Genomic DNA, 24,813 nt, shown 5'->3' with positions numbered 1-24,813 from the left:
ACTCCTGAGCACCTTGCCAGGCAGCTGTGGAGAATTCATAAACCACCAGCCCAAAGGACCCCAGACCCGAAGGAAAGCATGAGATCTCAAGACTGTTTTCTCTCATCCCTGCCACATACACACAACCACAGGGAAGTAAGGAACTGGTCCCTTCCCTCCCCCTGCAGGACTGAAGGAGGGACCCTGGAAAGCCAGCATTACCCTACATTAGAGCATCGTTATCCAAGGAGTTTAAAAAACATAGCTTTTACTTAACTAATATCTAAAATAAATTCTTTATGGTTCTTAGGGATCAGTTTATTATTTCCATTTTACAACGGTGGCCAAACTAAGATAAAGATACATGCAAAATGACAAGAAATTTGTGAAAATTTTTAAAACTCCAAATTTCCAGATGATCTAGACTCCTATTCATGAGGGTCTGTCCGAAATTATAGTAAAATCAATAAAAGACCTTTAATGGTTATAATAAATATGATAGCTCAACCCTGAAGCAGGGCAAAGAAGGAGAGGGGGCAAAAAAGGCAAGAAACAATGCATTTTTAAATGACTGAAAGTAGTAAGTTTTCTAGGTACTAAGGTTGTGACAGAAAGCATTACAAATTGTTGTGATGAAGAATCTAGCTTTCCTACTGATGGCTAATATTCATGGTAATACAAAGGTTCTCAGAATGTGGTCCAGGGCCAGCGACATCAGCATCACCTGAGAACTCATGAGAAATGTAGTTTCTTAGGTCCCACCTCACCTTCAGGACCAGAAACTCTGGGGGTGAGGCCCAGCAACCTGGTTTAACCAACCCTCTGGGAGATTCCAATCCTCCTAACAGAATCCTGGTCCTTAATATATTTTATCACCATGACCAACTTATATTCTTGACAGGAAATCCCCTTTTTCATAATCTAAAATTAAACATAAAAGAAGCAACTTTTTTAAAAGAAGTTTTTTCCTTTAAAAACCTGTAAGAAAAATGTAGACATTTATTAAATACTCTTAATAACCGTAGTTTACTGAATCCATTTTTCAAAAAAAATTGAAATTGGGATCAGACATATCAAAAGTATTCCATTTAATTAAAAGAAAACTGGTCACTTATCTCATGGCCCAACTTCTGAGCTCACTTTGCTCTTTTAAAAAAATTTCTGTACTCACTATTTACAATAGCCAGGACATGGAAGCAACCTAAATGTCTATTGACAAAGGAATGGATAAAGAAGATGTGGCACAGATATACAATGGAATATTACTCAGCCATTAAGAAAGAAATAATGCCATTTGCAGCAACAAGGATGGACCTAAAGATTGTGATACTGAGTGAAGTAAGTCAGACAGAGAAGGACTAATATCGTATATTATCACTTACATGTGGAATCTAAAAAAAATGTACAAATGAGCTTATTTACAGAACAGAAATAGAGTTACAGATGTAGAAAACAATCTTATGGTTACCGGGGAGGAATGAGTGGGGAGGGATAAATTGGGAGATTGGGATTGACATACATGCACTACTGTGTATAAAGTAGATAACTAATAAGGGCCTACTGTATAGCACAGGGAACTCTACTCAATACTCTGTAATGACCTATATGGGAAAAGAATCTAAAAAAGAGTGAATATGTGTACACATAGAACTGATTCACTTTGCCGTACAGCAGAAAGTAACACACACTGTAGATCAACTATACTCTAATAAAAATTAAAAAAAAAAATAAAAAGACTTCTATACTAAAATCCCATTCAAATAAAAAAAAAGTTTATTAGAAGGTTTACATAATTATACTATATAATAAATATATTAGTTTATAAAATTAGTTTATAAGTGTATTTTCATGAATAGATGAACAAAATTACCTTCTAAAGCAAGCTTTTCCCTACAATTATTTGTCATATTTATTCTTTAGTTTCATTTCTTCAACTAAAACAGGTCACACTTTCTCCTACCTTAATACTTAGAAGCTATATATATTAGTATTTTATTAAGAATTTATCATTTTAAGGGAAAATACCTGCCATTTTACATTGTTTCATGCAAACTTTAGCAAAGTATAAATCTGAACTGCTTCTGATGTCAATGTAAGAATGTACATCAGTATTTTCTGAATGACTAAAAACTACATGAAAATAAACTGTATGTTTAGTAGGGCATCTTCTCTGAAATCTGTATTTTACAAAAATATTCTATATTAATCATTTTGGCAGTCCTAGTCAAAATAAATAAAATATTTCATGGTGAAGAGCAAGGAAAAAGACCAAATTTTACATGTTTAGTGAGCTTACCCGAAATACAGATAAACATTAATATGACAAAGAAGGCAGCAGCTGATGTCTAGGAAACCCCAAAATGATGTACATTCGGGTTTTTGCTTTTGTTTTGTAGAATTGATGACAGACATTTCTTCAGACTCTATTTCCTTTTGATGTAAATAAAGACACATCCTTTTTTTTTTTTTTTTTTTTTGCGGTATGCGGGCCTCTCCCGTTGGAGAGCACAGCCTCCGGACGCTTAGGCTCAGCGGCCATGGCTCAGGGGCCCAGCTGCTCCGCGGCATGTGGGATCTTCCCCGACCGGGGAACGAACCCATGTCCCCTGCATCGGCAGGCAGACTCTCAACCACTGCGCCACCAGGGAAGCCCAAGACACGTCTTTGAAATTTGTGGGTCTTACTATTCCCATAGAGGAAGTAATGCATTTCTTCAGACCCAGAGATAAGAGGATAATAATACTTTAGTATTATTATCTAGAAATAATAATAGAAATAAAGCATCTAGAAATAAATTTGCTGGATATTTATAATCATGTCCCCTCCTTAGTGATTTTTCAAATGTGGCTTGGGAAACACTAGCAGAACAGAAGGATCCTTCTCCATGACAATTAAAATAATGAAATGTGAGTGTGAATTATTATTTATTTGATGTTAGTGTATCTCACTCACCTAGAATATAAGTCCTAGGAGGACAGGAATTTTGCTTTGTTCACAGTTGTGTCCTGTGTAGCTAGAACACTGTTCAGCATGGAACAGCTCCTTAATAAATATTTATTGGATGGATGGAGAGCTGGATGGATGGGTGGATGGCAGACATAGAGAGTTTTTGTTCAATTTATAATGGTAAATGTGTTTACTTTTCCAAAAGAGATTGATTTTTAGAAAATATTGAATTACAATTTGTGTATATGAAAGATGTTCTAATTCCTTTCTGGAATAAAGCAGTCATTTACTTACAACACAAAGAAATTAGGAATTATAGCATTGCTTATCTCTTCAAAAGTATTCTGATTCTTTCATTGTTTCTAGTGATCTTTTTTTCCCCCCCAAGGAAAGCACCAGGAGGTGAAGAAAGCCATCGTTTTGAGGGTTTGCATGTTAAAGTAGGTCTTATGGTTGGCTGGGAAAACTTAGAGAATTCTTGCTCTCACAGTAATTGTTGGAGTAAGTGGGATTATTATTCATACTAAGGGACTATCTCTGGTTCTGTCCCTGACCTTTCATGGGAACACGTACACATCCCTTGACCTTTTTATGTCTGATTTACCTGGCTGTGAAAGAACAAAAATACACACAATACCATATCAAAGAGAATTACTGGAGGGTCTATGCTTCTAATGCCCCTGACATTCCTCAACCAACCAGACTCAGTGAAGAGCACAGTATTACCATTCTACTCTCCTTTATGATAAACCTCTTCTAAGAATGAGTCAGTTGCTTTTCTCTTGCTTAGTCTTGACAAAGCCATTTGAAAGTGGCCTAATTAAAGGCTTGGAATCCTAATGATGATTTTCACAACAGTTCTCACCCTGCCAGTGTGCTCAGGAATCCAATCTGAAGTGCATAGACGAGCCAGATGTAAAATCAGGGGTGGAGTGTGGGGAGACGAGAGGAAGCACTGCGAGATCATTTTCAGGAACTTCAAGCTCAGTTGCTTGAAAGCGTTTCAACCTCCGGTTTCTGCAGCTTTCTATTTCTGAGTTACATCAGACTGAGAAATACCATGCTAGTGCCATCTCTATGTTTAACTGTCTAATCAACAGCTGCTTAAAAAAAAGGTCAGCTTTTGTTAGATAGAGCGCTTCTCAAAAGTGAGAGAATTATTGCTCAAGTGAACTTCTGCCTTTCAAAGGCAAACCTAATGAAGGAGGAAATGAGGAGGCAAGGTGAATTTCAGCTCTAAGTCAGGATTCAGATCAGTTGAATCAATCTGAAAAGAGACGAAGAATTGCAAACAGATGTCTTCTGTTACTTGTTCGTTCTGTGACACCCAACACCTTTTCAATGTTATCTAGTCACTGAGAAGTTAAATTACCCAGGTTGCAAATGAGAAGACAAAGAGAGGGCATGCAAAGAAAAGAGAGAAAAGGAGGAAAGAAAGTTTAGAGACAAACTCATTTAGGAAGATTTGCTCTCCTTTCTTAAAAAATACACAGCTAACTGGTAGACATCTAAAGAAACACGCATTGAACACAAACATATAGATACTATGGACAAAGCTACTGCCTGCATTTTAAGCTTCTTTGGTACTACGTGACGAGGTCATGAATTATCCATAAATATTGTTAGATCCATAAAGCACGTTATATGCAATTTTAACATAACGTAAAGACCCACTTATCCCAATCCAAAACAACAACAACAAAATTCTCTTCATCAGGTAAGCAGTCATGAGCTAAGTACTGTGATTGGTGTATGCCTCGTGTGTTCATTCTAAAATACTTCAGGAAACTGTAGTGTGTGGCCAGTAATTCTCTAAGCATAGGGATTACAATAGTGAACAAAACAGACAAAACTCCTGCCCTTACGGAGTGGACTTTCTGGTCATGGGGGAGACATACACAAACAAATCTATGGTCTACCAAAAGGGGAAAGTGCTAAGAAGAAAATAAAGCAGAGGATGGAGGAATGAGCACTAGGGGGGATGGAGGCTGCCATTTCAAATGAAATGGTCAGAACAGTGTAACAGAAATTTAAAAGGCAGAAGAAACAGTAAATTCAACGACATAAAGCAGGATTATGTTTGCTGGCTTCAAAGCACAGCCATGAGACCAGTGTGGCTTAAGTTGGGGAGGAAGAGGGTGGCTGGAGATATAGGTCGAGGGGGCACAGGGGTCAGGTCATACTGAGAAGCTTATGAAGCCCGTGCCAAGATTTGACTTTTGTTTAGAAACCAGAAGTATCAGAAAGTTGTAAGCAGGGAGGTGGCATAATCTGCATTGCATTTTTAAGGGTTCAGTGCACCTGCTGTTAGAGAAGACATTGAAGAATGCAAGGGTGAATGGAGCGGGGAGGACAGTTAGACGCTTATTAGAATAAGCCAGGTGAGAGATGATGGTGATGTGGACTAGGTGGTAGTGAAGGATGTCGACAGATTCTGGAATATAAAGTACAAGAGGAAGGATGCTGATAGAGACGGCTGGAGAGTGGGATTGCACAGTGCTTCGCATCAGGGGCTCAGAACAGACCCTGTCCAATAACAGTACTTTATTCCTATTTATCTCAGAGAGTTATGGTGATGATTCCATGAGAGCCAGCACTTAGTACTTGCTAACTACGAGCCAACTTTTTTTTTTTTTAAGTAATCAGGCACGTGGATCATCAAAGGTCTCCCAAGCCCTGTTCCTGAGCGCGTGCCCTGTTCTACTGAAAGCCATTGAAAAGTTTGGTCAGGAGACAGACACGAGCAGTTGGCATTTTAAAACAATCCCTTTGACATCCCTGTGGAAAGTGGATTAAAAAGGGACTTGACTGGAGGCAAAGAGAAAGGAAGTTGCTGCAGCAGCTATTCAGGCAGAAGGAGGAAACGGGCAGGAAGAGGAAGAAGACCGGGCAGGTCTGAGGGTTGCCCAGAGGGCAGAACTGGTGGGCCCTGCTGTCCGCGTGGGGTGGAGGAAGGGTCAAGATGAATGCCGGCTTACTAGCTGGGCAACTGCTTAGAGGACCGTGCCACCCACGGAGAAAAGGACCTCAGCGTAGCTCCGGGGAGAGGCTGGTGATGATTTTCAGACTGTTTTCCCTGCGCCACAGTAAACACAGACGGCAACACACAAGAAAGGAGAAGGTCAGGGCCCTCAGGAGAAGCCAGAAGGGTCTGGCTGCCTGTCACCACCTGCAGCCTCAGCACTGATCTTTTCTTGATATGTGTGTTTAATTGATTACTTTGGAAAACTTCTCCCTTCATTTGTGTCAGTGTTGAACGCGTGGGAGTGATCAACTTCAAAAACGAGTTAAATACGCACTTCTAGAATCAGGGATGCAGTCCATAAAATAGGGGGTGATGGAGGATGTCAAGAAAAACTTGCCCAAAGAAAGTGTTTCCTGTTAATACTGTATGGACAAATGTTTGTTTATTCCTTTTGGAGCTCATTTGTGGGCCCTCTTGCAGCATCCACTTAGGATCTGAACACGGCAGCTGTCTGAATTCGAGCCCTCCCCAACCCTAATGAGCTTCAGGAAGGCTGATGTGCTTCTCCTTCCTGCTTCTGTCTCAGGAATCTGAGCGCGAAGGCCTTGCTGCACCTCCTGAGCCTGCTGACATTTAATTAGCACCATTGCTGTGATCCCATAGCGTGCGTTACCAGATGGGAACCGTGGAGCATCACGTGGGGTGGGTACCGGCTGAAACAAATCCCTTGTCTGGCAGCTAAAGATCTGCTTGTGCAATCAGGAACCTATATTTCCTATTAGCCCTTTACTGGCAGTGCTTTTGGGTAATGTGCTAAGAGCAGAGACAAACATACATGAGGAGGCTGCGGAAATCTTGGATGGACATTTTAAACAAAACACACACACGCAGACACCCACGTCTTCTGAAGAGCAACTGCGGTGTATTAAGGGTATAAATGAAGTTGCTCAGTGACAGCGAGACAATTTGAGTGGTAATGCCACCAGTGTTTATCTCATCCTCCCTCCCCTCTAAGATTTAGAACTGATATTTCACTTTCATGCTGCTGAGGATACACTGACTAAGCTGTTTTGATTCACTGCTTCTCTGACTCTAACACGCACCTGGAGTGAATCTCCTTTTTAGGTATTAATCCCACAGCCTCCTCTGCTCTCTGCTGTCTGTTTAGGACCCCCACTGCTCAGTATGGATTGCTCTTAGTGAGACTGTTGGTAACCTGCTAAGTGCCAAGTCCTGGGGTTGGGTTTAGGGCTGCACCTTGTGTATGGAGTTCCTTGGAGTCCCTGGTCCCCGGCTCCTTTGTGAGTCTCTCTCATCTTGCTTTCATGTCCCATTCGCTCAGATCTCTCATTCTCAACCTATACGTTTCTCTTTCTCCTCCTGTCCTTTAAAGTGTTCCATTCTCGATCTTTTTCCTCCTCTCATTCCAATTGCTTTTCCTGAGAAATTTCATTTACACCCAGCACTTCCAATAGCATCAACATACTAATGTCTCTGTCCATCCATGTTCCAAGCCCAGCTCTCGTTCCTGAGAATCAAGTACCTATAATCAACACCAGGTTAAACACCTCTGACCCAATATCCCATAAATTCCTCAAACACCAGAGGTCTAGAACCAAGCTTCTTCTCCCCCCATTCCACCTCCCAGCCTTCTCTACCTACAGTCTTGTGAAATGCATCATCATCTAACCAGCCACTGACTCTACCCCTGGCAGTTATCCAAGACTCTCCCACATTCCGGTTCTCCTCATGCCATTCCCAGAAATGAAGTGGAGTTTGCGTTTATATGATGGTGATGGCTTCTCATTTCTCCAGGGATAAAGGGCAAACCCCTTAGGAGGCTCTACATGCCCTGACCTGACCCTGCCAACCTCTGCAGCCTCACCTCTGGCCCTCTCCCACTTTGCGCCCCAGCCACTCTGGCCTTCTCTTTTGGTTTGGTCCTTAGGAATTTTACATATAAATCAGTGAGAGTCTCAGGATCCTCACACTGCTGTAGGGGGTCAAAGAATACATGCCCAGGGAGGACAGAGTTATGGTTTTTGCTTGTTTTGATGCGAGTCTTTTAAAAAGAGTCTTTCTGTTGATAAATAGCTCAGATTAATTCCTTTAATTTCACATAAAAGAAAATTAGGTGATAATCAGATTAGTTTGACAGCAGGAAGGTAGAAAGTTCACAAGAGGCTGGATCTGGGTCAGGTGACCAGCCCCGGGTACAGTTAGGGAAGGAAGCTGATGAGGGCAAACCTCTGGAGCAGCTTCTTTGAAACTGTGGCCTGCGGACAACTTGAATAAAAATACCCAGGATGTACGGTAAGAAGCAATTTGGGGTTCCACCCCAGACCTATTCAATCAAAGTATCTGGGGACGGGGTCCAGGAGTTTGATGCCCACTACAGTGTCAGAACCACTGCTTTGACCTCCACTTTAATACACAGCGTTCCCCTAGTTACGTACCAGATGGAAGCAGAATGTTACCTTTTCCCCAGCGAAGTTTCTTTATTCTGACCTCTAACCTCCACCCCTAGATCTGTGTCATTTCAAGTACTTGTGCCTTCGTGTCCCCTCTTCTGCTTCTGTTCTACTCGATTCATTCGCACTCCTGTTTCATACCTGATTCATTCATACTCTCAATCTGACGATTCAACCTACACTGCCTGGTCAGAGTCCACTGTCATTTAGGATCAGGCTTCCACTGTTTGCAGAAGACTGAAATCACAGAATCATAGCAATGGAAAGAAAGAACCTCCAGTGAGTTCGTTTTTACCCAGGCAGACACTCTAAGTGTACGTCTCTCTGTTGTGTGTGTACGCATGTGTGTTACACTCATACACAGAGTGAATTGAATGTTATAAATATAAACACGAAAGATACTTGCAAATAAATGACTTACCAATTCTGACTCATAAAGGTTTTTCAAATGTGAGAAACTTCTGATTGTGATGATTCTAAAAATCATCTAAAGCAAGGGTTAGCAAACGATGGCGTGTGGGTCAAATCTGGCCTACCACCTGTTTTCTTAGATGAAGTTTCATTTTAACATGGCCATGCTCATTTCTTTATGTATTGTCTATGGCTGGTTTGGCACTAGAATGGCAAGTTAAATGTTTGCAGCAGAGACTGTATAACTGAAAAAGCCTAAAATATTTACTACGCGGCCCTTTGCAAAAAGTTACCTATAAAAGTGAAAAGTAAAACACACTTGAAAATATTTTGCAGATCTCATACAGCTGACAAAATGTTAGATATAGATAGACAGATAAGAAAAAAGATATATTTTGAACCAAACCATTTTATATCTCTAGAAGTGATATTATTTCATTGATAACACGAATCCCAACAAGGGACTTTCCAGAACTTTCCCCTACTTATAATTTCAAATAACTGCTTGGTTGTGATGCAGATGGGGGACTTTTTTGGTCTGGCTGAGGATAACTATTTCAGTTTCTGAAACCTGACTTTTTAGTTCAACAGTTTATCTTCAAGCATTATTTTGTCACTATGGTGTCTCACTTTTCTGTGCCTCTGTAAGTAATTCTGAAACTCCAAATGCACCAACAGGCACAAAACATAAAGGCTGAGCAAGCTCATTACATTACTAGTAAGACGCACATACCCACAAAAGGCTATTAAATCAGAAATATTTTTATTTTATTATTTTCATACACAACCTTAATATTCTACCACTGGATCTATTGACCAAGAGTAAAGTGGATCCCTATGTCCTGCCATCCCATCCCATCTCATACTTCTACAATGTATCATTGGAATAAAGCGTCAGCTATATAGTTAACCTTTCTTCACTTATGTTTGAGCTGGAAAAACAAGTTAACCAATAAACATAGGCAGATACATGCAAGCACACACACAAACACATACATCCAGAATACTACTTGTGCTCTGAAATAAGTGTTTTCATATTGGCTTACATGTTTACTAATTATATTTTCTCTTTTTAAAATTAAAAAAATTTTTTTAACATCTTTATTGGAGTATAACTGCTTTACAATGGTGTGTTAGTTTCTGCTGTATAACAAAGTGAATCAGCTATATGTATACATATATCCCCATATCCCCTCTCTCTTGCATCTGCCTCCCACCCTCCCTATCCCACCCTTCTAGGTGGTCACAAAGCACTGAGCTGATCTCCCTGTGCTATGCGGCTGCTTCCCACTAGCTATCTGTTTTACATCTGGTAGTGTATGCTACTCTCTCTCTTCATCCCAGCTTACCCTTCCCCTCCCCGTGTCCTCAAGTCCATTCTCTACATCTGCGTCTTTATTCCTGTCCTGCCCCTAGGTTCATCAGAACCTTTTTTTTTTTAGATTCCATATATATGTGTTAGCATATGGTATTCGTTTTTCTCTTTCTGACTTACTTCACTCTGTATGACAGACTCTAGGTCCATCCACCTCACTACAAATAACTCAGTTTCGTTTCTTTTTATGGCTGAGTAATATTCCATTGCATACATGTGCCATATCTTCTTTATCCATTCATCTGTCAATGGACACTTAGGTTGCTTCCATGTCCTGGCTATTGTAAATAGTGCTGCAGTGAACACTGTGGTACACGACTCTTTTTGAAGTATGGTTTTCTCAAGGTATATGCCCAGTAGTGGGACTGCTGAGTCATATGGTAGTTCTATTTTCTTTTGGGTTCCTTTTTAATTGACCTATCTTTAAATACTTGCTTAGTAATGTCAGGCTATAAATTAGTGCATGAATAAAAGTATAATCATTAAAAGATCTTTTGAAGACTTGTAATAATGCTTTTGAGTTGGTGGATATCTTTTTTTTTTTTTTGCACTACGCGGGCCTCTCACTGCTGTGGCCTCTCCCGTTGCCGAACACAGGCTCCGGACGCGCAGGCTCAGCGGCCATGGCTCACGGGCCCAGCCGCTCTGCGGCATGTGGGATCTTCCCGGACCAGGGCACGAACCCGCGTCCCCTGCATCGGCAGGCGGACTCTCAACCACTGTGCCACCTGGGAAGCCCTATGCTATATTTCAATAAATATTTTGACTGAATTGTTTTTTGGCACTTAAAACCCTCCAGAATTTGGTAAGATGTGTCCCTCCATTCTCCCTCCACATCTGCACCACGCTGCTTTCCATATACCTTGTTGTGGTGTCCCAGAGTTCCTCACCTCCATATGCATATCATGATGACTATTACCTCTTCCTCTGCTCTTTCCTTCCCTGTGATGGAAATGCCTTCCTCTTTTCTCTGCTTATCTAAATCTTATCAATACATAAGGTTCATCTAAAATGTTAGCCCCTCCACAAAGCCCTCTATAGCAACACCAATATTAACCTATTTCCTTTCTAGTGATCTATGGCGCCTGTTAACTGTAATAGTCACTCATTTACTCACTCAATCAGTCAGAAGTATTTACTGTATCAAACACAGTCCTTTGCACTAGGCAACACATTAATGAATAAAACACAACTCCTGTCTTTGCTGAACTTGGAGTCTAGTGGTAACAAACAAGTAAACAGGCCACAGTAATTCAGTGATATATGTTCTGTGATCAGAGTAAGCACAGTGTGTGATGGGAGCACACAGCACAGGCATCAACCCAGCCTTGGGTTAGAGTAATGAGAAGAAACTAAGGTTCTGGAGTCACAGGGTCTGGGTCTGTATCTAAGTTGAAAAGACTGTGGGAGAATCAAGTTTCATTACAAATATGTAAAGTGTTAGAGGCCTAAAAAGGCATTCAAATGCAGATCTCAGACAAGCAGCTGCATATACCAGTCTGGTGTTCAGAGGAGAGGCTCACGCTGAAGATACAAATTGGGAATTTATTATGGTACAGCTGGAGTTTAAAGTCACGTGACTGAGTGAGATCATCTAGGGAGGGAGTGTCGACTGAGAGGACGAGAGAGCCATGGAATGGGTCCTAGAACACTCTGATTAGAACACTTCTGATAGAAGCAGGAGAGGAATGGGAACCAGTGACAGAAACTGAGAAGAAGGGGCTGGAGAGGAAGCAGAAAGCAGAAAATCAATCGTGCTGCATGAAAGCTAAGTATTTCAAGAAGAGAGCAGCCGACTGTGTGAAATATTAGTGACAGGACAAATAATGATGGAGTCTGAGGACAAGCTGTTCAATTTATCCAGGTGGCGGTCACTGGTGACCTCGTTATGAGCTGTTCTGGTGGCATGGTCAGGATGAAAGGCTGGCAGGGATGAATTTAAGAGAGAATAGAAAGAGGAAATGGAGGTAGCGATTGTATACAACTTTTGATCGTTTTGCTAAAAAAGGGAGCAGAGCTATGGGTCAATGGCCTAGGGGTTTTTTAGAGAAGCTGATTTGCCTGCTTGAACGCTGAGCAAATGATCGAGTACGGGGGAAAGTTATATCTCTGTTCCTCTAACTCTCTCTCTCCCTCTCTGTCTCAGCCACACACTCATTTTCCCATGCACACCCCTAACCTGAGATCCCAGAGCATCCCAGGGACACATCTTCCACAGGGCTGCTGAGCTGTGATTGTCTTTATGTCTCCCAGTAATAAAAGGTAAATTCCATGAGGGTAGAGACTATTTCTCATTTTCACACCCTCGGGATTCCCCATCTGTGGCACAATTGATATCTGCAGCATACCTGTCCCAAAAGGAACAGGCAATGTGATCTCAAGGAGGATGACATCCCCACAAGAATACAGGCTCATTGAGCAAGGGATTTAGATCTGTTTGCTGAGAACACAGCCAGGTTATAGTATGTGATCAATAAATTTACACTGAATGAAGAATGAACTGAGAATGAAGTTAGCTGAGGAAGGTCATGAAAATAAATCTGATTAGCCTTAACACTGATGGAGCACTTCTGATGCACCAGGCTCTGTCCAGGTGCTGGATTGTGTATGTAGGAATATTTGTGGAGACAATTGTCTATATAGCATCATGTTAAAATTTTTATTGAAAATTCAATTGCCTTTTATTATTACAGAGTACACATGGCAACAGGATACAGCTAAGCTTTTTTTTTTTTAATCTAGTATCTGACAGACATTTTTAAATTACTAAGTTGTATTAATCTAAACCTCTATCACATCACCAGTAATTAATACTACTAGTGAGGGTTCCCTCAGTAAATTCCTATTAGCCTTAGGTACAAAGAAGTGTTGTGTTTCACTAATAATCAGTATGGGTTTGTTTTTTTTTTGGGGGGGATTGGGTTTTGGGTGGGGTTTTTTTGCATTATATATGTATCATGTAACTTAAATATTTCTTTTTTTGCCTTGGTTGCCAAGAAACACAGAATAATTAATGCTCAAAGTAACATTAGTTTGTAATAACCTATTTTATTTACATCAAACTGCCTTGTGATAGCAACACAGAAAAATATCTTTCTTGTAGGGGGAAAATAGCTGAACCTGATTTTTCTATTTCTTTCAAAAAGGAAAACCTGCAGTTATGTTAAGTTTTCAGGCAAAGTTCCTTCAGTTGCTTACACTTCTACATATCTATTTGCCAAGATTTGCAGGTTTTTCAAATCGCCTATTTTTTGCGACTTGATAAAATAATCTCTTGATATTTTTTTTTTTTTTTTGCGGTACGCGGGCCTCTCACTGTTGTGGCCTCTCCCGTTGCGGAGCACAGGTTCCGGACGCGCAGGCTCAGCGGCCATGGCTCAAGGGCCCAGCCGCTCCGCGGCATGTGGGATCTTCCTGGACCGGGGCACGAACCCACGTCCCCTGCATCGGCAGGCGGACTCTAAACCACTGCGCCACCAGGGAAGCCCTATCTCTTGATATTTAAACAAGTTTTTTTCCAACTAAATTCACATATTGTAAAGTTTCTACATTATGAAAGTCTCTCTATGAAGTGACCTTACATATCTATTTTCAGAATGACTGTTGTATCATACACACTTCATGTTTATTTACCTTCAACTCAATTATAATTCAGAAGTGTAGATCATTATTTATCCCTGAGGACTAAAAACAGCTATGTTCATTTTTTTTCTGGTACGTTCTGCAGAACAGTTTAGAAAACATTGTTTACCATGCTGTCCTCTGCCCTTGTATACATTTATCTGAGAATTAAATACCAGTAATAAGTTGGTCATAAATGAATAGTATAGGTATGACTTGTATTGCCCATTATTTTATTTATTTATTTTTTTTCTGTATGAGGGCCTCTCATTGTTGTGGCCTCTCCCGTTGCGGAGCACAGGCTCAGCCCATTATTTTTTACTCTTGGTTACCAAGAAGCTCAGGGCTACCACTGATAAACAGTGAGGATATTGGCAGAGACCGTTAGCACACTTAGATTCTTTTCCTTCTCAAGGCTTTGATCTTGTATTCTAACAGTCTAATTTTACAAGTGCATTTCTCATTCAATCTCAAATTCCTTTTATAAGTAGGTAAGGTATAAATAAATACATAAATATCCAGTAGCTGGTTAGTTACTTTGTTATGTTATTTAAAACATAATCTATTCCAGTAAAAGAGCCATCGGGGTCCAACTACTCTCTAGTTAGTGTCCAATAGGTCTCTGAAAGTTTGCTCTGCAAACATAGCTCATGGATACTCATCATATTTTTTTAGAGAAAGCTGAAGTCAGAGAAGTTGAGTGATGTAATCAGCGAATGGAGAAAATACAGGGTTCAGGGTGAGTAAGAGTTAAGCTGCTTGTACTATATTCTAGCCAGCAAATTGCTGAGCTACAAGTGCCTCTGTGAGCTGAAAACCCAGCTGTGTTTTCTACTCTCTGCACTACAAGCGGTAATAAAGATGAAGAAATTGTTAGTTAAAACCCTTCAAAGATATTAAAGATGGAAGTTATGTATCCAATTACAAGCTCATCCTTCTATTTCTACAAATAAAGTAAATGAAGCAATGCTGATTACTACATATTAGCGTAAGAAAATAGAAGCGGCAAAGAGGTGAAGCAGCCTAAGTCTCTAAAGAAAACATTTTAAGTAGTTCGAGCAATACATCCATTTCATATGACTTCAGTATAAATTAAAATTTAGCTACTTGGCGTAGCGTATACGCATATCCCTTAAAATGAATAGAGCTCAAGCAATAGCAGCTATGAGACCAAAATTCTAAGAAAAAAACCCCCAGATTAATGAGGACTATCAAGAGATCTAGCAAATTCTGTCAGCATGACAGAAAGCATCCCAGTCCTTGAAACAGGATGGCAGTTCCTACCATCCTCTCCCCTGAAGGGAAAGAAAGAGATATTGGCTTTGGCTGGGGACAGGGTAACAAACCAAAGGTCTAAAATATGCTAGGAGATGTATGTATTTCCCTGCATGGAAAAAATATATACAGATGCAGCCCTGCCTGGTATCTCTAGCTCTCCTAATAGATTTTGAATTCAATGAATATGGTTGAAATTAGAGCAGACCTAAGGAGGAGCTGAAGACACCGTGAAGCCCTCTTATGTTGCTAGAATTCAGACTGATGCTCTAATAATTATGTCGCTCAGAAATAAATATAAATCTACCAAACATGAAATGTTAAGCAGAAAAATATTTGCTTCCACTGAACTTGGCTTCAAGATCCTCACAGCAAACTAACAATCAGAAGTCCAATTTCGATCCATTTCCTGGACTATATTTTTTTATTGCTCCCACTCACCATGAATCTGAGAGGTCATATAAATGGCTGTAATCCCAAGATTCTCTGTTGCTTGTTGAAAGATATGTAGGTGCCTATTTGAGGATTTAAATACCTAAGCATTTTTCCCTGTGATATTTTTCTTTGTGGGAAGTTTTTTTGTTTTGTTTTGTTTTTTAATGAGGCCTTATGGGTACCCAGATTTTGTGAATCTGCTACTGATTACGTAGCCCAGACTTATATACATGAAATAAAGAACAACTCTAGAATTACACACAGCATAAGCTAGTGTGAAAGAACGTATGCAGTTTGGGGTGAACATAATAGATATAAGAACTCAAAAGAGGGGCTTCCCTGGTGGCGCAGTGGTTGAGAGTCCGCCTGCCGATGCAGGGGACGTGGGTTCGTGCCCCGGTCCGGGAAGATCCCACGTGCCGCGGAGCGGCTGGGCCCGTGAGCCATGGCCGCTGAGCCTGCGCGTCCAGAGCCTGTGCTCCGCAACGGGAGAGGCCGCAGCAGTGAGTGGCCCGCGTACCGCAAAAAAATAAATTAAAAAAAAAAAAAAAAAAAAGAACTCAAAAGAAAGAAAGATCATTGTCGACTGGAAATGGGGTAAGTAGGTTTCAGTTTGAAGTTTAAAGGAACTAAGGTAATACTAAATGAATTTTAAGAACAGGAGGAGATATTAGTTCAGCAGAAAGGTGGCATCATGAATGAAAATAAGAAAAGTTCCTGACGAGGGAAGATATCATAGGGTCCTATCTACGTAGGGTTTGCTGACATGATTGGCAAAGAATAAACTACAAAATTAAAAAGAAAGTCCATAGCAGTTGAATAAGATCCTTGACTGCCAGAATGCTAATATCAATTTTGTAGGATTCTATAAATCTTCCAGAGTACCTGCATTATATAAAAATATTCTCAGCACACATGCATTTTTACAAGAAATTATTCCCCCAAACTCTTCTTGAGTATCTACCATAGCTAGGTATGTACCTGACACAGGAACAGAAAAAAATAACTGTCTGTGCACAGGGATTTACACTCCAGTGGGGAAAAATATCATCAATTTTATGATATTCGATGATAATGATGATAACAGTAAAATATTTTTATTCAGTTTTTTATTATAATACTTAAATTATAAAATACTAAATTTTTAAAGTGTATCATGTCCTACTCATTCATTCACTCATTCATGCAATATTTGTTAAGTGCCTACAATCAGGGTCATTACAGTTATCAAAGATGCTGACTCAATTCAAATGATTGTAATTCATTTCATATAAACACATAAGTAGATACCATACAAAATCCTTACCAATATTCCCCAAAGAAGTTCCTTTCTCTAAAATGTCTATGGTGCATGAGTCATTGCCTCTGCCTGGAATGTTCTCCCCCTTCCCCCTATTCTTCAAGATTTAGTTCAAGTGTCACCTCTTCCATGAATTCTCTCCTGACTCCTCAGGGAAGCGTGTCTTGCGCACACCTCCATTTTAACCTAAGTACATTCAGTTATAATGATTAATTTGTCTCCCTCTCTCCCCTCCAACACACACTCAATTGTGAGCTTTCTGATGGCATCTTTATTCATTTTCTATCTTAGCAACTGAAGCAATGCTTGACATAAGAGGTGCTCAATAAATGTTCTTGAATGACTATCTTATAATAAATGAGCCTCAGGTGCAGTGTTTGTGAGTATTATAGGGTTCAAGTGCTGGTGGCTGGCTGAAGGTCCAGCTATTTATTCCTGTAAACATGCCAAGCTCACTGCCACTTTCCAGCCATCTGTGGGATGCTCCCCCACACTCTGCCCCATTATATACTGCTGACTTTTGCTTTCTCACTTAGATCTAACTTCAGTTTCACCTTCCCAGAGAAAACCCTCTTGATCAGCCAATCTACAACAGCACCTCCTGATTGTCTTTCATCACACCCTCTTCTCATTCACTGCACAGCCTGCGTCACTATCTGCTATCTCTGGTTCGTCTATTTGTCACTGCTCCCAGTCAGAATGTAAATGTCCTGAGAGCTGATCTCTTGTTGGTCTCCTTCACTACTGTATCCTAGTATCTAGTACCGTGCCTGACATCTGGTAAAGCACTCAAAAGTCCATGCAATTGAATAAAAAAGGAATGAGAACTTTAGATCCTTTACTCTACAAGTGGCAAACTATGGCTCTTGAGCTGCATTTTGCCTGCTGGTGAGTTTTGCTTCGACTGCTCAGTGTTTTACAAATTTTTGAATGAGTTGCCAATTTAAAAAAAATTAGGAGCTTTCACATTTTTTAAATTTCAAAATTCAGACTTTTTGAAATAGTGAAAGAAGAAGAAATTCAGAGCCTGCAAGCCCAGTTGGAAAGTCAGAAGAGGTAAGCAACATCTTTACCATATCACCCCATCGACCCAGCCTCACCTGCCCCCGTATCACTCATTTTTGTTTGGCCCTGAAGGTGGTTTGGATTTTGACCCTGATCTCTTCCAGTAAAGTTCGCACATGCCCTACACCACGCTCACATAACTACTACAAACCCTTCCCCCATGGACCGCTGTTACTACTAAACCTTGGACTATGTCTTTAGAGATAAATTAACACAAGAACTTACCTTTTTATTATTCCTGCATTATGACACGGAAAAATTACATAGTTAAAAGCAAAAACTGAATTCATTATACACTAGAAGAAAATCTAGGTAAGTGTTTAACAGACCTCAAGGTGGTGGAAGAAAACTATCATTAAAACATTAAAAAGCAAATGAACCAGGATGAAGTAGATGTAACTACTATGACTAAGATTTATTAACCTTAACTAAAGTTCACTAAGACAAAAATGAACCCCAACTGAAGAATGGGTAAACACAATTTCAAGTAATTCAGAGAATAAATAGAAATGACCAAATAACATATTAAAAGACAGTCCAGGGCTTCCCTGGTGGCGCCGTGGTTGAGAGTCCGCCTGCCGATGCAGGGGACACGGGTTCGTGCCCCGGTCTGGGAAGATCCCACATGCCGCGGAGCGGCTGGGCCCTTGAGCCATGGCCGCTGAGCCTGCACGTCCGGAGCCTGTGCTCCGCAACGGGAGAGGCCACAACAGTGAGAGGCCCGCCTACCGCAAAGCAAACAATAAAAGCCAGTCCATTTTATTAGTAATCCAAAAGATGTGAATTAAAATGAGATCCCTTTTCATCTATCTCATTAATTCATTCAGCAAACATGTGTTGAGTGGTCACTATGTCCCTGACACTATCAACTTGGTGAAGCTTTTTTTAAATAGTAATAATTTTAAGATTCAGTAAGATGACTACCATCACACTGTGAAAAACAATTTTATAATGTGTATCAAGAACCATAAAATAGTTACTACCCGGCAACCTAGTAGTTAAACTTCTTGGAATTTATCCTAGGCAAATAGTCAGTGTAGCAGACAAGGATTAATGTATGAGGATGTTAATCATAGCGTAATTTATAATATCAAAAACATTAGAAACCCAAATGTCTAACAATAAAGAGTGATTAAATAAATTATGGTACATTCAAACGATGAACAATTATGCAGACATTAAAATTACGTTTTCGGGCTTCCCTGGTGGCGCAGTGGTTGAGAGTCTGCCTGCCGATGCAGGGGACACGGGTTCGTGCCCCGGTCTGGGAGGATCCCACATGCCGCGGAGCGGCTGGGCCCGTGAGCCATGGCCGCTGGGCCTGCGCGTCCGGAGCCTGTCCTCCACAACGGGAGGGGCCACAGCAGTGAGAGGCCCGCGTAACGCATAAAAAAAAAAAAAAAAAAAAAAAAAAAAAAAAAAAATTACGTTTTCAAAGACTATTTAATGACATGGGAAATGCTGATGAAAAAATTTAAAGCCTATATTTAAAAAATAATTTCATATATCCAATGAAAGGGATCCATTCTTTCTCGCCTGAAGAGCCAGGAGTTATTTTTGCTTTCCACAGGCTTGCTATATAATATTTCTCCCCATCTTGAAAAGCACATAACACTTCTCCCTATACTTAATTCTAGTAGGCATTGAAATAAAGGGTGTCACTGCAGCATTATTCACAATAGCCAAGATATGGAAACAATGTAGCTGTCTGTCAATGGATAAGTAGATAAAGAAGATGTGGGTATAGATATACAATGGAATCTTATTCAGCCATGAGAAAGGAGATCCTCCTGTTTGCAAAAACCTGGATGAAACTTGAGGGCCTTACGCTTAGTGAAATAAGTCAGACAGAGAAAGACAAATCCTGTATAATATCACTTAGATGTGCTATCTAAAAATGACAAACTCAGAGAAAGAGCGTAGAGCGGTGGTCACCAGGGTTTGGGAGGTGGGGGAAAGAGGGAGAGATATGGGGGTCAAAGGGTACAAACTACCAGTTACAAGATTAATAAATTCTGAGGATCTAATGTACAGCCCAGTGATTATAGCTAATGATAGTGTATCATAAACTTGAATGTTGCCAAGAGAGGAGATCTTAAATGTTCTCACCACAAAAGAAAAATGATATTATGTTACTGGATTGGGTGTTAACTCATGCTATGGTGGTAATCATTTTGCAACATATAAATGTATCAAATCAACATGTTGTAACACCTTAAACTGATACAATATTATATGTCAATTATATCTCAGCACAACTGAGGAAGAAATGAAGCTAAACTAAAAGTCTTGGAAAAACAGAAATCGCTACATGGAATCAAAGAAACAATATGACTTATATGTTAAACTTAACCTAAAGTACTGAGCAATGTTCTAGATTGCAGGCAGCAACTGTTCTATAGAAAGACAGGAATAAAGAGAAGGAACAGGAAGAAAGCCGAATGTAAAAGATCAAAACTAGAGCAGACAGAGGAGACAGAGACGCATGAGAAGGGCATGTGGAGGACAGAAAGTCTAAAACGGACACACAGCTGAATTTTAAGGAAATTCTCTGCACGACACTATGGTACTAGAACTTAAGAAATTCCCTTTTTTGATGTATTTATAGTTCTATGTAGATCAGACAAGACACTTACAAGAAGCATTATTTTTTTCTTGTAACACCAACCACAGGAAGGGCCGAAAGGATGTCACGGTGGAAAAAGCAGAACTACCTCACTACCATGAAAAGAATAACAACAAAAATTGAAAGTCTGAGGGCACCAAAATAAACTGTCTGTACAAAAGATGATTATAGTAAAACAAGGAGGAAGTTGAACCTCAGTTTTGGAATTACTGAACTGTGCAAAGGCAGAAATCAATCTGCATGGTCATTAGGATGCTGGAGCCAAACGATTCTGCATTCACAATGAAAACAGCCGAACCTGGATGCAAGGAAACACTTGGAGCACAGCTACATGGCTACTTCTGAACCAGTGTTCACAACCACTGTCTTTGGCATTTGTGTCTCAGTATGGGGCCTATTTGGACAACAGGTTCATAACGAACTCATCAACCATCTTTGGCCTCCTAAGAAACCAGCACGATATCCTGGCCTAGAGAAAGCCAAAGGAGTCATTCGTGGAAAGATCAAAAGAGCACAGCTCTCTTCTGGGTGAAAACTGAATTTTTCATTAAAATTGGTGGGAGGAGTCACCTCACAGAGAACACATTTATAAAGTGGCAAGGCAACAACTTCCTGTGTCGCGGTAAGAAAGTGAGCAGACCTTTGCTTAACTACACTGCTGGTTACATATACTGTTGCATATATTTTGCCATTCCTGTCCCTTCCTTGAGTTCCTAGAAGGGACTCCGATGGACTCTCGTTCCATGTTTACACTCTTACCATTTAACCACAAGCCCTTAAGTATGCAGCAATTCCGGATCTCCTTCTTCCCCTCACTCAGTCTGACATTCTCTCTCTTCCTGAAGACTGGCTTTATTTATGTATCTCTATATTGTACCATCCCAGCTCTGCAAACTACCACTTTTCTAACATTTTGGTTTTCAGAAATTCAGAAACCTCTAGATAACCATTCAGACCATTTTCACATCCACTGTTTCATCTCTTCATTTCAGTAAGTTGTTTTTAACTCCTTGTTACTTTCTTTAAACTGCTTCTGAATTCCCACTCCTTGGACAATTCCACCATCATCGTTGAATTTAATCTGTTATCTCCTAACAGTTTCATAAACTCAAATCCATCAAAATCATTGACCTTATGCTGTCTTCATTTTAAACTTCTTTCACATTTTAAATCGTTATCTTCCAATCCATGACTAGCACTTGCATCCTTTATCCTTATTCTCCACTCTTCTCGACCTTCACCTTAACCTGTTTTTAAAAATCTGTATTCCCTACTCTTATACTTAATCCGCTTAAAACTGGACTGACCTAACATAGGTCTTTTCTTGACGTTGATCTTTTTATTGTTACTCATATTATAACTAGTAACATGAAACTGCATTTTTAAACGTGTTCTTCATGGGTATGAGGTGATCTGGCTCCAACATCTACTCCTCTATTTGTTCTAGGTCTGACTTGGCTGGTCTGGTTGTTCATTTCCCACTTAAAAGACACAGGGTCAGGTCTTGCTCGTGTAGCTGGGATAACCTTTCCAGACAGAGCAAGACTAGCTTTCAGTCAAAAGGACATGGGTGGCTGTATTCCCTGACTTCCTTCTTCTAAAATTTATTACTGCTCATTCTGCCCTTCTCTTTTTTGCTGTTTTCCTTCCACAACGCTACAGCTTCTGAAATAACTCCTTGATCATGTACCCATGCTGTGTCACTGTATTTCTATATTCATTCTAGAAACCAATATGATTTTAATTCTGTTTGTGCTTTTTTTTCTCTCTACTCTCATTCAGACTCTGGACAGTCCTTCTCTAGCTTGATTCAATTCCTGTCACCCAATTTCTTTCTCCCTTCCTTCCTTCCTCCCTTCCTTTCTTTCTCTTTCTTTTCTTTCATTCCTTCTCTCTTTTTTCTTTCTTTTCTTTTCTTTCTCTTTCTTTCTTTTTCTTTTCCTTTCTCTCTTTCCCTCCCTCTCTCTTTCTTTCCTTCCTTCCTTCTTTTCTTTCTTTCTCTCTCTCTCTCTCCCCCTCCCTCTCTCTCTCTCCCTCTCTCGCTTTCTCTCTCTCTGTCACTTTCTTTTCCACATCCTAAATCTCTGTGTTCTACTTCCTTCAGTGTGCCCTTCATCTTAACTTTCAGTTCCTCAATAACTAAAATTCTCTCTTGTCTTCCTAGCTATAACCCATGTGCCCTCACCTTTTTCTCTTCTATATGTGCATTTCGCTATACTGTGAGAGACCTAAAAATCTTCTCAATGGTGCAACTGTATTACAAAATGATACCAGCTTCTTGTATTAGTATCTTTTAGAATTTGACTCCTTCCCTGAATTTTTTTTTTTTTTTTTTTTTCCGGTACGTGGGCCTCTCACTGCTGTGGCCTCTCCCGTTGCGGAGCACAGGCTCCGGACGCATAGGCTCCAGACGCGCAGGCCCAGCGGCCATGGCTCACGGGCCCAGACGCTCCACGGCATGTGGGATCTTCCCAGACCGGGGCACGAACCCGTGTCCCCTGCATCGGCAGGCGGACTCTCAACCACCGCGTTACCAGGGAAGCCCTCCTTCCCTGAATTTTTTGTAAAAATTATATTCAAGGTTACATACATTAGGGAGTTATACAAAGGACAGAGAAGGGCAATAACTGTCTAAAAGAGGAAACTTTTAACACCTTAAGCTCACAGAGTGCTGTATATCTATTACATCTCAATAAAAGTGGAAAAATTTAAAAACTAAAAAGATTAATCTACTCAGAGTCTTACTTATAGCTACCAATGTTTGTTCAATTATCTGGTAAGATGTACAGGGAAGCAGGAAGAGGAAGAGATTGTCAGTGGGAGAAAACGACTAGAAAGAGAGATTGGGAACGTGTAGAAGTCTGGACTTCATCCTGTAAGAAAATGAGAGCTATATGGATAAAATCAAATGCGCATATGTCATTTCAATTTTTTAACTTCTAAAAACTCTGCATTAGAAGATGCAAATTTAAAGCTGATCTTCAGGTTAATGAAATTAAATTTATCAAATAAAATTTATCAAGCACCTGTTTTCAGAAGTTACTATAAAACAGAAATGGTTTTCCTTCAAAAGACTGTAAATTTAGCCTTATATTTATTAGAAGCCCAACAAAACCCAGTTAGAGGCTGTCACTTTAGAGCTTCTGCAGGAAACATGCCAACCTACAATTCAAAGAGGCCAGAAGCCTGTTATGACCTGAATGCAATCCCTTACTTCATATCATACTCTCTATCTTCTCAGTAGCCTCTTTCCTCTCTCCTTCAAGACTTCCACCTGCTGCCGTGGTTTACCTATTCCTCAGGCTCTGACATGGGATTGTCTCCTCCCTGCTGGCCCAGTTTTTGGTACCAAGTATCGTTTTCTTGTGGACCAGCCCCTAGCACAGCCCTGGTGGCCACATCAGGCACTCTGGGAGCTTTTTCTTTTCCTTGACCCAGAGCAAGGAAGGCAAGTGCTGAAAAAATGGAGGGACCAGAACTTGAAAATATGATAGCAAGCATTGACACAAGACATGATTGATAAGATTAGCAAAACAATATAAAGATATAAAATGTGACACCTGATGGGCCAGAATATAGATATTGTGTCCAACATCTTTTGGGGAAACACCATCATCTCCGCCCTCATCATCCCCATGATCGCATTCCAATCCTTGGTTATAGGCATTCTTCACCACATCCACCTATCAAAAAACAAAGGGGAACAAGAAGGCTTGAAATGCCACAAACAACATGCATTTACATCATCTATGAGGTGTAATTAAAACTTGGAATGCTTCCTAAGACTTGAAAAGTATAAAAGAATTCTAAATGAAAACAGCCTAGGAAACCATCTGTATTTAAATGAATATGGAAGTATTTTCCTACAATATTCCCTGTTTTCTTTGCAAAATTTGGCTTTGGTTTTTTAATGCTGACTGTGCCAGAGTTCCCATCAACTGGGAGATGTTGGAACCCTGATAAACATCCATTATTTATTAAGGGCCCACTAATAACAAGCACACATGGTGCTAGACACCGTTCTCTGCCCTGAGGACCCAATAGTGGATACAACAGAGTATCTGCCCTCAGGGAACTTACTGTCAGCAAATCAAGAGGCCAACACAACTGTGAGACACTCAGCAAGCACAGGGCAGGGGCACTAACTCAGGCAAGAAGTTGAGGGTAGGTCACAAGGAGGAAGTAGATGATGGGATAAAAATGTTGTAGGCAAAGGAAATGGTATTTTTTTTTTTTTGGAAATGGTATTTTCAAAGGGCTATTGTGCAGAGATATTGTCGAATGGATATATAACTCACCGCTCCATTTAAGCATAAGAATAAGGAACGCCTTGCTCCTCTTAGC

The 24,813-nt window shown here is 40.3% G+C and overlaps 1 protein-coding gene across 2 annotated transcripts in view; it reads right to left on the bottom strand.

Moving 5' to 3' along the window:
- ITPR2 (inositol 1,4,5-trisphosphate receptor type 2) overlaps nucleotides 1-24,813 on the bottom strand; it is a 530,755-nt gene that overhangs the window by 121,128 nt on the left and 384,814 nt on the right. For both annotated transcript variants that reach the window (XM_032646410.1, XM_032646411.1), the window contains exon 45: nucleotides 24,030-24,152. In XM_032646410.1, coding sequence (XP_032502301.1) covers nucleotides 24,030-24,152 — 123 coding nt within the window. The remainder of the gene's footprint in view (nucleotides 1-24,029; nucleotides 24,153-24,813) is intronic.

The sequence above is a fragment of the Phocoena sinus genome, chromosome 10 (genome assembly GCF_008692025.1).
Source record: "Phocoena sinus isolate mPhoSin1 chromosome 10, mPhoSin1.pri, whole genome shotgun sequence".
Lineage (NCBI taxonomy): Eukaryota > Metazoa > Chordata > Mammalia > Artiodactyla > Phocoenidae > Phocoena > Phocoena sinus.
Note: the sequence above shows the minus strand (reverse complement) of the source record. Positions and strands in the feature narration are given on the sequence as shown.